The sequence below is a fragment of the Heloderma suspectum genome, chromosome 13, assembly GCF_057233095.1.
Source record: "Heloderma suspectum isolate Gila_16-S chromosome 13, 16-S_ref, whole genome shotgun sequence".
Classification (NCBI taxonomy): domain Eukaryota; kingdom Metazoa; phylum Chordata; class Lepidosauria; order Squamata; family Helodermatidae; genus Heloderma; species Heloderma suspectum.
Window position 1 is genome coordinate 31,423,549 of NC_139470.1, and position 12,195 is coordinate 31,435,743.

The following is a 12,195-nucleotide window of genomic DNA, read 5'->3' on the forward strand; positions in this document are numbered from 1 at the left end:
CGGTGGCCGTAGCCGCTGCCATTTGCGTACACTTTTTTTTTTTAACCCAGCCGTGATAGGCTACGTAAATCTTTACGTAGCCTATCACATCCCTGTAAAAAAAAACCAAAAAAAACCCACCTCCAGACTGCAAATGGCAGCGGTGGCGGCAGCCGGTCGGAAGACCAGCCGCCTCAGCCACCACCGCCTCAGCCGCCGCCGGAGCCGCTGCCGCCCGCAACATCTGCCCCAGGTAAGTCTCGTCCCGGGGGGGATCCGTGGGGGGCGGGGGGGTGGCAGGCCATTCCACCACAGTTTTCGGGGGGCTGAATGCACTGGCATTCGGCCTCACCAAGATCCGTGGCGGAATTCTCTGTCATCCCTATAAAGAGGCGGTAACTGGGCCACTCCTGAAAAAGTCTAAACTGGATCTGGAGGACGTTAACAACTATAGGCTGGTGGCCAACATCCTCTTCCTGGCAAGATGCTTGAGCGGGTGGTTGCAGGACAACTCCAGGCACTCTGGAAGAAAACGGATTATCTAGATCCATTTCATCAGGCTTCAGGCCTGGTTTTGGAACATAAACTGCCTTGGTCGCCCTGTGGGATTATCTTTGCCAGGAGAGGGGCAGGGGGAGTGTGACCCTGTTGATTCTCTTGGACCTCTCAGTGACTTTCAATACCATCAGCCATGGTATCCTTCTGGATAGGTTGTCTGGGCTGGGAGTTGGAGGCACTGCGCTGCAGTGGTTCCGCTCCTACTTGGGTGGCTGATCCCAGCAGGTGGTGCTGGGGGATTATTGCTCTGAGCCTTGGCAACTATGCCATGGTGTTCCACAGGGCTCTATTTTATCCCGCACACTGTTCAACAGCTACATGAAACTGCTGGGGGAGGTCATTCAGAAGTGTGGGCTGAGGTGCCATCAATATGCGGATGACACCCAGCTCTACCTCTCTTTTTCATCAAATCCAGGTGAAGCAGTGGCTGTTCTGAATCAGTGCCTGGGCATGGTAATGGCCTGGATGAGGGCCAATAAACTGAGATTCAATCCAGACAAGATGGAAGTGCTGTTAGTGGGTGGTTCATCTGCCTGGCTAGGTGATGTTCAACCTGTTCTGGAGGGGGCTGCACTCCCCCTAAAAGATCAGGTTCATAGTTTGGGGTGCTCCTGGACCCAGAACTGTCACATGAGGCATAGGTGAACTCAGTGGCAGGGAGCACTTTTTATCAGCTTAGGCTAATATACCAACTATCTGCCCTTATCTGGACAGAGATAGCCTAGCTATGGTTATCCATGCTCTGATAACCTCTCATCTGGATTACTGCAGTGCATTATATGTGGGGCTGCCTTTGAAAATGGTCTGGAAACTTCAGCTGGTCCAAAACAGGGCAGTGAGATTGTTAACGGGGACTGGCCATAGAGACCATGTTATGCCAATACTTTCCCAGTTGTGCTGGCTGCCAATCCCTTTCCAGGATTCAAAGTGCTAGTATTAACATTCAAAGCCCTAAATGGCTTGGGGCAGGTTATTTGGAGGATCGCCTCCTCCCAGATGTACCTGCCTGGACCCTAAGATCATCTTCAGGGGCCCTTTTCCAGGAGCCCCTGCCAAAAGAGGTAAGGCAGGTAGCTACCAGGAAAAAGGCATTTTCTGCTGTGGCACCCTGGTTGTGAAACAAACTCCCTAGAGAGGTTCACTCAGCCCCTTCATTGTACTCTTTCCGGCGCCAGGTGAAGACCCTTGTATTTTCCCAGGCATTTTTAGCATTCCAGTTTAGCTCTGCTGTCTTACATCTGCTACTGCATTTTAAATTTCTGCACTGCTGCTATGATTTACTCTGGTTGCATTTTTATTCTGCAGTTTTAATCTAATACATTTTATGTGTTATTTTCAGTTGTGTTTTTGTAGTTTTAATTTTGTGAACTGCCCAGAGAGCTTCAGATACTGGGCGATATAAAAATGAAATAAAATAATAGCCAAGGACTGCACACTTGCTACCATAGCTTCCTCCATGTGATTCTGCATCACAGGGGTGCAGAAACTTTCAGTCCAAGGGCCAAATTCCATGTTGAAGCAGGGTTTGGCCAGGCTCCTGTGGTGGGCAGGGCTGAAGGCAAAAGGGGTGGGACCCAAATACCACCCGTTAGCTTAATGCTCTCACTGCCAGGAGAGGCATGTCAGCCTTTTAGGGTGTGGGGAAAACTGCACAAGAACCATGCAACCACCCAGTGATTGGCGGTTGAGGGGCCATGGCCCTCTGGGGAGCCCTGGCTCCAGGTGCTGCAACCCTGCTGCATCAGTACGTCTTGCAGAAGGTCTAAACATGGTGGAACCAAATGAACTGGGCTACACCTCCTGGAAGGTGGGCTGTTGGCAAGGGATGGGTTGCACCTCACAAGGGCTGGGAAGAATGTGTTTGGCCACAGCATGGAGAACTTCATCAGGAGGGCTTTAAACTGAATCCTGCGGGGAAGGGAGACGTAAAGTTGGGGTTAACTATGGACGAAGGCTCATGCACCGCAACGGAGAGAACAGTTCTAATAGCGCCCAATAATAGCCTTCAGACACATGTAGGAAGACTATGAAGCACATGGTCTTCGATGTCTATATACGAATGCCCAGAGTATGGGAAACAAACAGAACGAACTTCACTCTTAATACAAGAGGGAAATTATGACCTGATAGATATAACTGAGACTTGGTGGGATGACTCTCATGACTGGAATACAGCAACGGAAGGATATAACTTGTTCAAAAAGAACAGGAGGAACAGAAAGGGAGGTGGGGTTGCACTGTATGTGAAAAATACATCTCTCTGCACAGAAATACAGGAGGATGAGCGTGGTAACCCCATCGAGAGCATCTGGATCAAAATAAACGGAGCAAAGAATAAAAGGAACCTGGTGGTCGGAGTCTACTACCGGCCACCCAATCAAGGAGAAGATGAGGATGAAACTTTTGAAAAGCAAATAGCCAATGTTTTAAGGAAGCATGACGTAGTAGTAATGGGGGACTTCAATTTCCCTGATATTTGTTGGGAGACAAATTCTGCAAAACATGGCCCCTCCAGGAAATGCCTGACTTGTGTGGCGGATAACTTCCTCCTACAGAAAGTAGAGGAAGGAACTAGAGGATCGGCTATCCTTGAGTTGATCCTAACCAACAGAGATGACTTATTGGATAAAGTAGCAGTTACAGGAACTCTGGGGGAAAGCGACCATGTTATACTTGAGTTCTTGGTTCTAAGGGAAGCAAAAGCCGCATGTAGTCAAACGCATGCCCTGGATTTTAGGAAAGCTGATTTTAATAAACTCAGAACAATGATCAGTAAGGTCCCATGGCAAGCGACGCTAACGAGAAAAGGAGTCCAAGATTTGTGGGAGCTTTTAAAAAAGGAAATTCTCAAGGCACAATTACAAACAATTCCAACAAGTAGAAAGGGTGGAAAACAACAGAAGAAGCCAATGTGGCTTCACAAAAAGCTTACAGATGACCTGAAAACAAAAAAGGTCACATATAGGAAGTGGAAGGAAGGCCCAGTAACAAAGGAAGAGTACAGGCAGGTAGCACAGATTTGCAGGGATGGCGTCAGGAAGGCTAAAGCTGAGAATGAGCTGAGGCTAGCGAGGGAGGCTAAAAACAACAAAAAGGCTTTCTTCAGCTATGTTCATAGTAAAAGGCAGAGGAAAGAAATGGTGGTTCAGCTATTAAATAAGGATGGCAAAATGATAACAGAGGACAAAGAAAAGGCAGAGGTGCTCAATTCCTACTTTGGCTCAGTCTTCTCCCAGAAGAGGGTGTATGACCCCCCTGGCAAAGGCAAAGTACAGGCTGAAGGGGCAGGATTGCAGCTTGAGATCCATAGGCATATGGTCAAGGAACACCCAATTACTTTGAAGGAGTTCAAATCTCCAGGGCCAGTTGAACTGCATCCTAGAGTAATAAAGGAACTGGCAGAAGAACTCTCAGAACTGCTGTCTATTCTCTTTGAGAAATCATGGAGGACGGCTGAAGTGCCAGATGACTGGAGGAGGACTAATGTGGTCCCTATCTTCAAAAAGGGTAAAAAGGAGGAACCTGGGAACTACAGACCAGCCAGTCTGACATCAATCCCTGGGAAAATTCTGGAGCAGATGATAAAGCAATTCATCTGTAAGCACCTTGAAAACAATGCAGTGATGACTCGAAGCCAACATGGATTTGTCAAGAACAAATCCTGCCAGATGAATCTGATCTCATTTGTTGATCAAGTCACCTCCCTTGTGGACCGTGGGAATGCTGTAGACATCATATACCTCGACTTCAGCAAAGCTTTCGACAAAGTGCCCCATGATGTCCTGATGAGCAAACTAGCTCAAAATGGGCTAGATGAAACAACGATCCGGTGGATCCACAGTTGGCTACAGGGTCAGACTCAAAGAGTGCTTATCAATGGGACCTTCTCAAACTGGGGAGAGGTAACGAGTGGGGTACCGCAGGGCTCAGTCCTGGGCCCAGTGCTCTTCAACATCTTTATGAATGACTTGGAGGAGGTGGTGCCGGGAATGCTGATCATATTTGCAGATGACACAAAATTGGGCGGGATAGCTAATACTTTGGAAGACAGAAACAAAATTCAAAGTGATCTGGATAGACTGGAGTGCTGGGTAGAAAACAGAATGACATTTAACAGAGATTAATGCCAAGTTCTGCACCTAGGGGGAAAAAACCAAAGGCACAGTTACAAGGTGGGGGATATGTGGCCCAACAACACTACAAGTGAGAAGGATCTTGGAATTGTTGTCGATCACAAGCTGAATATGAGCCAACAATGGGATGTGGCTGCAAAAAAGGCAAATGCTCTTTTGGGCTGCATTAATAGAAGCATAGCTTCCAAATCCCGGGAAATACTAGTTCCCCTCTACTCAGCACTGGTCAGGCCTCATCTGGAGTACTGTGTCCAGTTCTGGGCACCACACTTCAAGACGGATGCGGACAAACTGGAGAGGGTTCAGAGGATGGCAACAAAGATGATCAGGGGACTGGAAACAAAGGCCTATAAGGAGAGACTGAAAGAACTGGGCATGTTTAGCCTTGGGAAGAGAAGACTGAGGGGAGATATGATAGCGCTCTTCAAGTCCTTGAAAGGTTGTCACAGAGAGGAAGGCCAGGATCTCTTCTCCATCACCCCAGAGTGCAGGACATGGAATAATGGGCTCAAGTGACAGGAAGCCAGATTCCGGCTGAACATCAGGAGAAACTTCCTGACTGCTACAGCAATATGACAATGGAACCAGTTTTCTAGGGAGGTGGTGGGCTCTCCCACACTGGAGGCCTTCAAGCTGAGGCTGGACAGCCATCTTTCGGGGATGCTCTGACTTGGATTCCTGCATTGAGCAGGGGTTGGACTCAGTGGCCTTGTAGGCCCCTTCCAAACCTACCATTCTATGATTCTATGATTAGTGACTGTCAACTCTCCTTGTAGCCTGAGACAGCTGTGATTTCAAGCACCACTTTTCAGGGGATGCCAGTGCTTTTTCAGGCTTATCCAATTTGAAATGACAGTCTAAGATTTATACAGTGTGACCAAACCCCTCATCCCGCCGCCCATGATAGAACTAACTCTATTCATGATAGAACTAACTTCCAGAACTGGGCAGGCAGCGTGACCAGTGGTTTGCACCTTGTTGTGAAGCCTCTGTAGTTACATTCATAAAGCCGTCTCTTGACTGTAGATGTTGACAATGACATGCCTAGCTCCTCAAGAGCGTTCTTGACCTGGCTCATCCCCTCTCATGAAATTTTGCTTAGTTATACTGTTACTTTGCACCCTAAGTCGTCTGGAAGAACATAATTGGACATTCCAGATTATGTTCATTCTATCCAGCAGTGGCCAGGCAGATGCTCTGGTGCTTGCCCTTAGGGTAGGAACCAGTTGACATTTGGGTTTCAGCTGTTCTACCATTGCTCCCAAGCACTTAAGTGGTATGAACCAATAAGAAGCCCCACTAAGCTTCTTCATAGCCTTAGCAAGCTATGAAGCTTGCTAAGGCTATGAACTTGGCACGCCCCGTATCCAAGCCCAAATAGTGACTTATTTTGAGCCAGCATTACTGGTGCAGAGCTATAGGTTCAAGGCTGCCTAGAGGAGAGTCTAGCAGAGTTGTGAATCCATGACCAGCCCATGTGCAGACCTTGATTTGCCCCAAAGTAGTCTGGCCCCCTTCCACTGATTAGCAGCAGGTAGAAGACATCCTGCGCAAGCCCTATTTCAGGGTTTGGAAGCCTCAGTCCTGGGGTCCCAAAACACCCTCCAGGGTTCCCGAGCTGGCCACCCACGCCTTCTCACCAACCACTGATTGTTTGGCTTTGGTACAGTTTTTTCTTAATTCACTCGAGAGAACAATCTCTCTTAAGGCTGAGTTACTAACGCTAAGAGCTTTACCCTAAAATACGCCGGCATCTCTTTTTAGCCTCCCTTTTTGCCTTCAACCTGCCTCCCATGGGAATGCCCCATGGCAAAATTGAATTTGGCCCTCAGGGAGAAAGAGCTTCCCCACCCCCCACATTGAATGGGACAGGAGCTACACTCAGGGCCAGAAATATTGGAACAAGGATAACTGTTTTGGCAGTTGGCCTCTGTACACCACCACACTGAAGCTGAAAGGAAACACACCCAGATGGGAGTGAAGTCAGGCTGTCAGCTGTAATCCAAGGGGCTTGACAAAAGTGGGGCACTAACCATTCAGGAAGGACAGCTAGTGGCATACACACACCCCCGTCGTTGGTGGCTCGTAAGTAATGGAACAAAGCAACATCATTTCAAACTTAAGGATCGCCTTTAATTGTTGTTGTTGTTCAGTCGTTCAGTCGTGTCCGACTCTTCGTGACCCCATGGACCATAGCACGCCAGGCCTTCCTGTCCTGCGCTCTCTCCCGGAGCGTGCTCAAGTTCATATTCATTGCATCCGTGATGCTATCTAGCCATCTCATCCTCTGCCGTCCCCTTCTCCTTTTGCCTTCAGTCTTTCCCAGCATCAGGGACTTTTCCAGGGAGTTTTCTCTTCGCATTAGGTGGCCAAAATATTGGAGCTTCAGCTTCATTATCTGTCCTTCCAAAGAGCAGTCAGGGTTGATTTCCTTTAGGATGGACTGATTTGACCTCCTTGCAGTCCAGGGGACTCGTAAGAGTCTTCTCCAGCACCACAGTTCGAAAGCATCAATTCTTCGGCGCTCAGCCTTCCTTATAGTCCAGCTCTCACAGCCATACATTACTACTGGGAAATCGCCTTTAATACCTGGATGAAAATCCTTTGCAGTCAAGGACTGCCTGCAGTCTGGAACCCATGGACATGACCAAATGCTGAGTTTCCTCCCTCGAGATGCTTTGCCAGGCCTTTACTGCAGCTGCCTTCAGCTGCTGCCTGCTTGTGGGTCTTTCTGCCTTCAGTCTTGTCTTCAGTAAGTGAAAAGCGTGCTCTATTGGGTGGAGATCAGCTGACTGACTTGGCCATTGAAGAACATCCCACTTCTTTGACTTCAGAAACTCTTGGGTAGCTTTTGCTGCATGTTTTGGGTCATTATCCATCTGCAGTATGAAGCGGCGTCCTATCGGTTTGGCAGCATTCGGCTGAATCTGAGCAGAATGTATAGCCCTATAAACCTCAGAATTCATCCTGCTGCTTTGATCAGCAGTCAGGTCATCAGTAAACACCAGTGACCCAGTTCCATTGGCAGCCATACATGCCAATGCCATAACATTGCCTCCACCATGTTTGACAGATGATGTGGCATGCTTTGGATCATGAGCTGTTCCTTTCCTTCTCCATACTGTTCTCTTCCCATCATTCTGGTACAAGTTAATCTTGGTGTCATCAGTCCAAAGAATCTTCTTCCAGAACTGGGCAGGCTTTTTTAGGTGTTTGCTGGCAAAGGCTAATCTGGCCTTTCTGTTCTTGAGCGTTACCAGTGGTTTGCACCTTGTTGTGAAGCCTCTGTATTTACATTCATAAAGCCGTCTCTTGACTGTAGATGTTGACAATGACATGCCTAGCTCCTCAAGAGCGTTCTTGACCTGGCTAGATGTTGTGAAAGGGTTCCTCTTCACCATGAGCAGAATTCTGCAGTCATCCACTTTAGTTGTCTTCTGTGGTCTTCCAGGCCTTTTGCTGTTGCTGAGCTTGCCAGTTAATTCCTTCTTTTTCAGATGTTCCAAACTGTTGTGTTGGCCACTCCCACTGTTTCTGCTATCTCTCTGATGGGTTTATGTTGTTTCCTCAGCCTCAGGATGGCCTCCTTCACTCGCAGGGACACCTGTTTGGACCTCATGTTGGGGGTTCCAGTGAACAGCTACCAAATGCAAATGTAACACTCAGAACCACCTCCAGGCCTTTTCTCTGCTTGATTGGTCATGGGGCACCCAGGAAACAGGCCACACCTGGCCATGCAGCTGCTTGTCAGCCATTCGTTCCATTACTTATGGGCCACCAACGATGGGTGTGTGCATGCCACTGGCTGTCCTTCCTGAATGGTTAGTGCCCCGCTTTTGTCAAACCCCTTGAATTACAGCTGGAAGTCCTGACTTCGCTCCCATCTGGGTGTGTTTCCTTTCAACCTCAATGTGGTGGAGTACAGAGGCCAACTGCCAAAACAGTTATCCTTGTTCCAATATTTCTGGCCCTGACTGTGTATCAGAGCACTCTGGGCACAGGGATCAGACCTGCCCCTATGCTTTGCAAGCCAAGAGCTGAAAAGCCACACAGATGGCAGAAAACAGGGTACTTCCAGTACCCTGTTGATGGCAGAGCTCCCCCACTCAGAACTTATCAACCACGGATTTCTGGCATGGCCCACAGACTATTAATAGTATCGCAAATCCACTACTTGCCACAACCGTCTCTTTGAAATAGGCTACGAAATACAAACATCCAAACTGCCAACACTTTCTCATACTAGGTTTCTAACACTATGCAAGTTGAGGGCAAGGAAAGATAGCCCTTTTCTGACTCAGAAACTACAGTCCATCAAGAAATTCACTCAGTTTGTTTAGTTTTCCCAACAATACAGCATATCACAAGACTCCCCCTCCCTGTTAATAAATCCATGTTTAGAAAGCTGTAAATTGGCCAGAGAATTAAGGAAATACTGAAAAGATCTGACACACCTTTACTATTGTACCTAGCTGTAAATTCTCATCTTCTAGCTCAGGAGTGGGCAAGCCTGTTGGGCCCATGGGCACAATTGCCAATTTAAGAAACTGTCCTGGGCATCCCCACAAGACGGGCACACTGCAGATGAGAGAATCGGCCTGCAGCCACCTTCATTTCCCAAGAACATCTCTGAGCCCCACATGTGGCCCGGAGGTATCCATGGGCCAAGAAGATGGGAGCAGCTAGAGGCCCTCCCTTTGCTCTGAAGTGATCCCAGCTGCCAGTAAGAAATTTGGTGTTGTTTTTTTTAAGTAGGAGGGATAGGGCTACTTGGTGGGTACCAAGAAAGGTATCCAAGGGAGCTCTGGTGCCTCGGATGCCACGTTACCTACCCCTGTTCCAGCTAGTTTAACTATTCCCACCTACAGCTGCTCAAGTCAGTATAGACCACCTGCTAATAACAGTTTCAGTTAAGATCCAAACAGTAGCTTAATGTGCAGCTGCAAGAAGATGTTAAGTCACTTTAATATCCCTTACACAGTGAGACAGAAAGCTCATAGAATTGACTTTATTTACAGAATGGGTTTTGGGGAAATTGTCATATTAAAAAAGTTATGAAACAATCTTACAGGGAAGAGTCTGTGACCACAAGTTGTACTCAACTAGTTCACTCCCCCCCACACTTTTTGTTTTTTTACAAAAGATTCAAGTGGTCTGTCATTGATGGCCATAAGTATTCCAGCCACCTGGAACAACTAGCAGGTCATTTCTCAACACTATTCTGGGTCATCCAACTAGCCACGGCATGCTGTCAAGCTGCAAAACTTCAGCATTGTATTTGGTTTTGGACTGAAGGCAGAGCATAATTGTCTGTCATTTTACAGCAGGCTGGGGGTGTGTGGGAGGTTATTATAGCTACTGGTGATGACGAACCAGTGATGGTGCACCACTGAGAGAAGCTCTGTTTGACCTTTACTGCAGCAAGAACAATCAGGTGCAAGGACTATTGTACCTAAATTTGTCTAAGGTAGATAGTTATCAAGGTCAGTAGACAGCAGCCTACTTTCCATGTACTGAAGGTACCGAAGATCGCAACTTCAATGGAGTTGTTCATATGTTTTCCTTTGATTGGAGAAATGCAGGATGTACACAGTGGCTCTTTTTCCACTTCAGCTGTCACATTACACATGACAGAGGAAGCAGCGGAGAAAGACTTGAAATGGCAAGAGGCAAAGCAACTTCACCCTGTTCACTCACACTTGACATATGCGGCACCTTTAATCTTAAACAAGTCCCACATGTACAGTGAAAAGATCCAAACCAGAGGCACACAAACTAAAGCTTAACTTTTTACTAGCTACTCTTATGTACAGCTGTATAGGTTCCAAAAAGCGATCCTGTGGATATATACAAAAAAAGATGTTTATACATTGGTCTGTACACAAGGGTCTATACATATAATTTCCTGTGATGAACCCTTAGCTGCTTCCTCTACCCCAAGAGGATATCAGCACTTCATCCACATATTTTACAAAAAAGCGAAACAAAAAAGGTAGATGCTTCCAGAATTAAACTGCTACCATCTTGCATCCAAGGTTCTTCAGGGTTCACTGTTCAGTCTGTAATAGATTCTTTAATCTTGATGTAGACATGGAAGCTGGGACAGGTGCCACGTGCTTTTAGTCATTCAAAAAAGAATTTTGCACAAAGTGCTAAAACCAAAGCGCCCCAAAACAAATACCAGTGAAGCACATCGAAGACAGCTGCCCAAGAACATTCGTGTCTAGTCAGAAGCAGCGCAAACATCTGCTCTCCAAGCTGGCTACTCACTGCCGATACTCCAGTTCATCTACACTGATTACTTTGGATGGCATGGAAGGGAGAGGCTGCTGTAAGACATCAGAACCAAACCATTTTGCAAGACCAACAGGGGAGCCACTTCGCTGGTTAGCACGATGGTCAAGCTGTGAGTGCATATGAGGCAGTCCAGTCCGAGATGGCACATTCGGAGGTATAGTTTGCACACTGACAGCAGATCCCTGCGTGCTTGAGCCTGGAGCGGGGAGAGAAAATGCAACCCATGATTTGGGCAACCCTAGACCACCACTGACCCCGGGGGGGGGGGGGGAGAGGAAATGACAAACGTATGTTTGGCCTCTAGTCCAAAGTTCTTATTGAGCCTTAGTGTAAGAGTATTCAGGACTTCTGAAGCGGATGGCGTGATCAAGGCTCATTCTGCCACTGAATACTAGACACCACTCCTTTCAGAGTACAAGGTGATCAAGTTGCAGGTACTAGCTAGCCTTTTCAGCCACCTAGTTGTGTTTGGTGCAGAACTATTCAAGGCTCAGTAGCAGCAGTACTGCCAAGACATCTGCTCCCCAGCCACTGGAATCAAGCATCAGACAGGAAAATTAGCTTCTGCAGTCTGCTGAACCACTATCTGGCATCTTCTACTGCAGGAATGGGCCTACTTTAGTTTTGGTATACTTAGAAGCCTTGTGGACTATCACTGTTTTTGAAACTTGGAAAGCATGTATGCACACAGAATCTCTCAACAGACTAGTTACACTTTGATTGTTGAAAGGTTCAGAATATGAATGAATGCTTGCTTAATGAGAGTAGAATCCGGATGGACATACCTACATCTCTCCAGCCCACCAACCCTTGCAGGAATCTTAACAGGCAGCAGGCACAAGGTGGTCCACCACGGGTTTGTGGTCTGCTTTCTGCCTAACCCTGCTCCACAGGAAGCAATCCCAATCCACCTTCAAGTAGGCCATAGGGGAAGTTTCCAGTTGCTGCTGTAGAGTCAGGTAAGCAACCAGCACCTTAAGAAGCTTTTTCAATGATAATTAATTGAGCTATTTTTACTCCAACAACATTACCTGATCTCTGTAGCTGCTGTTGCATCATTGCCAGCTGCAGAGATGTTCCAGAACGAGGGTTCAAGAGAGGATGGCCAGCTGTTGGTAGTGGGTAGCAAGGCTGACCAAGGATGGGAGCAGATACTCCCTGTAAATGAGTCAGGTCTACCCCAGGAGGAATCATACCTGTTGAGCCAAAACATGGTTAATGAATAAGT

At 47.3% G+C, this 12,195-nt stretch overlaps 1 protein-coding gene across 7 annotated transcripts in view; it reads right to left on the reverse strand.

Moving 5' to 3' along the window:
- Positions 1-10,368: 10,368 nt before the first annotated feature.
- Positions 10,369-12,195, reverse strand: part of EIF4ENIF1 (eukaryotic translation initiation factor 4E nuclear import factor 1) — a 44,545-nt gene continuing 42,718 nt past the window's right edge. For all 7 annotated transcript variants that reach the window (XM_084819854.1, XM_084819851.1, XM_084819848.1 and 4 more), the window contains 2 exons: positions 11,999-12,163; positions 10,369-11,163 (listed from right to left, as the gene is read on the reverse strand). In XM_084819854.1, the coding sequence (XP_084675980.1) occupies positions 10,937-11,163; positions 11,999-12,163 (392 nt within the window). In that variant the 3' untranslated portion in view covers positions 10,369-10,936. The remainder of the gene's footprint in view (positions 11,164-11,998; positions 12,164-12,195) is intronic.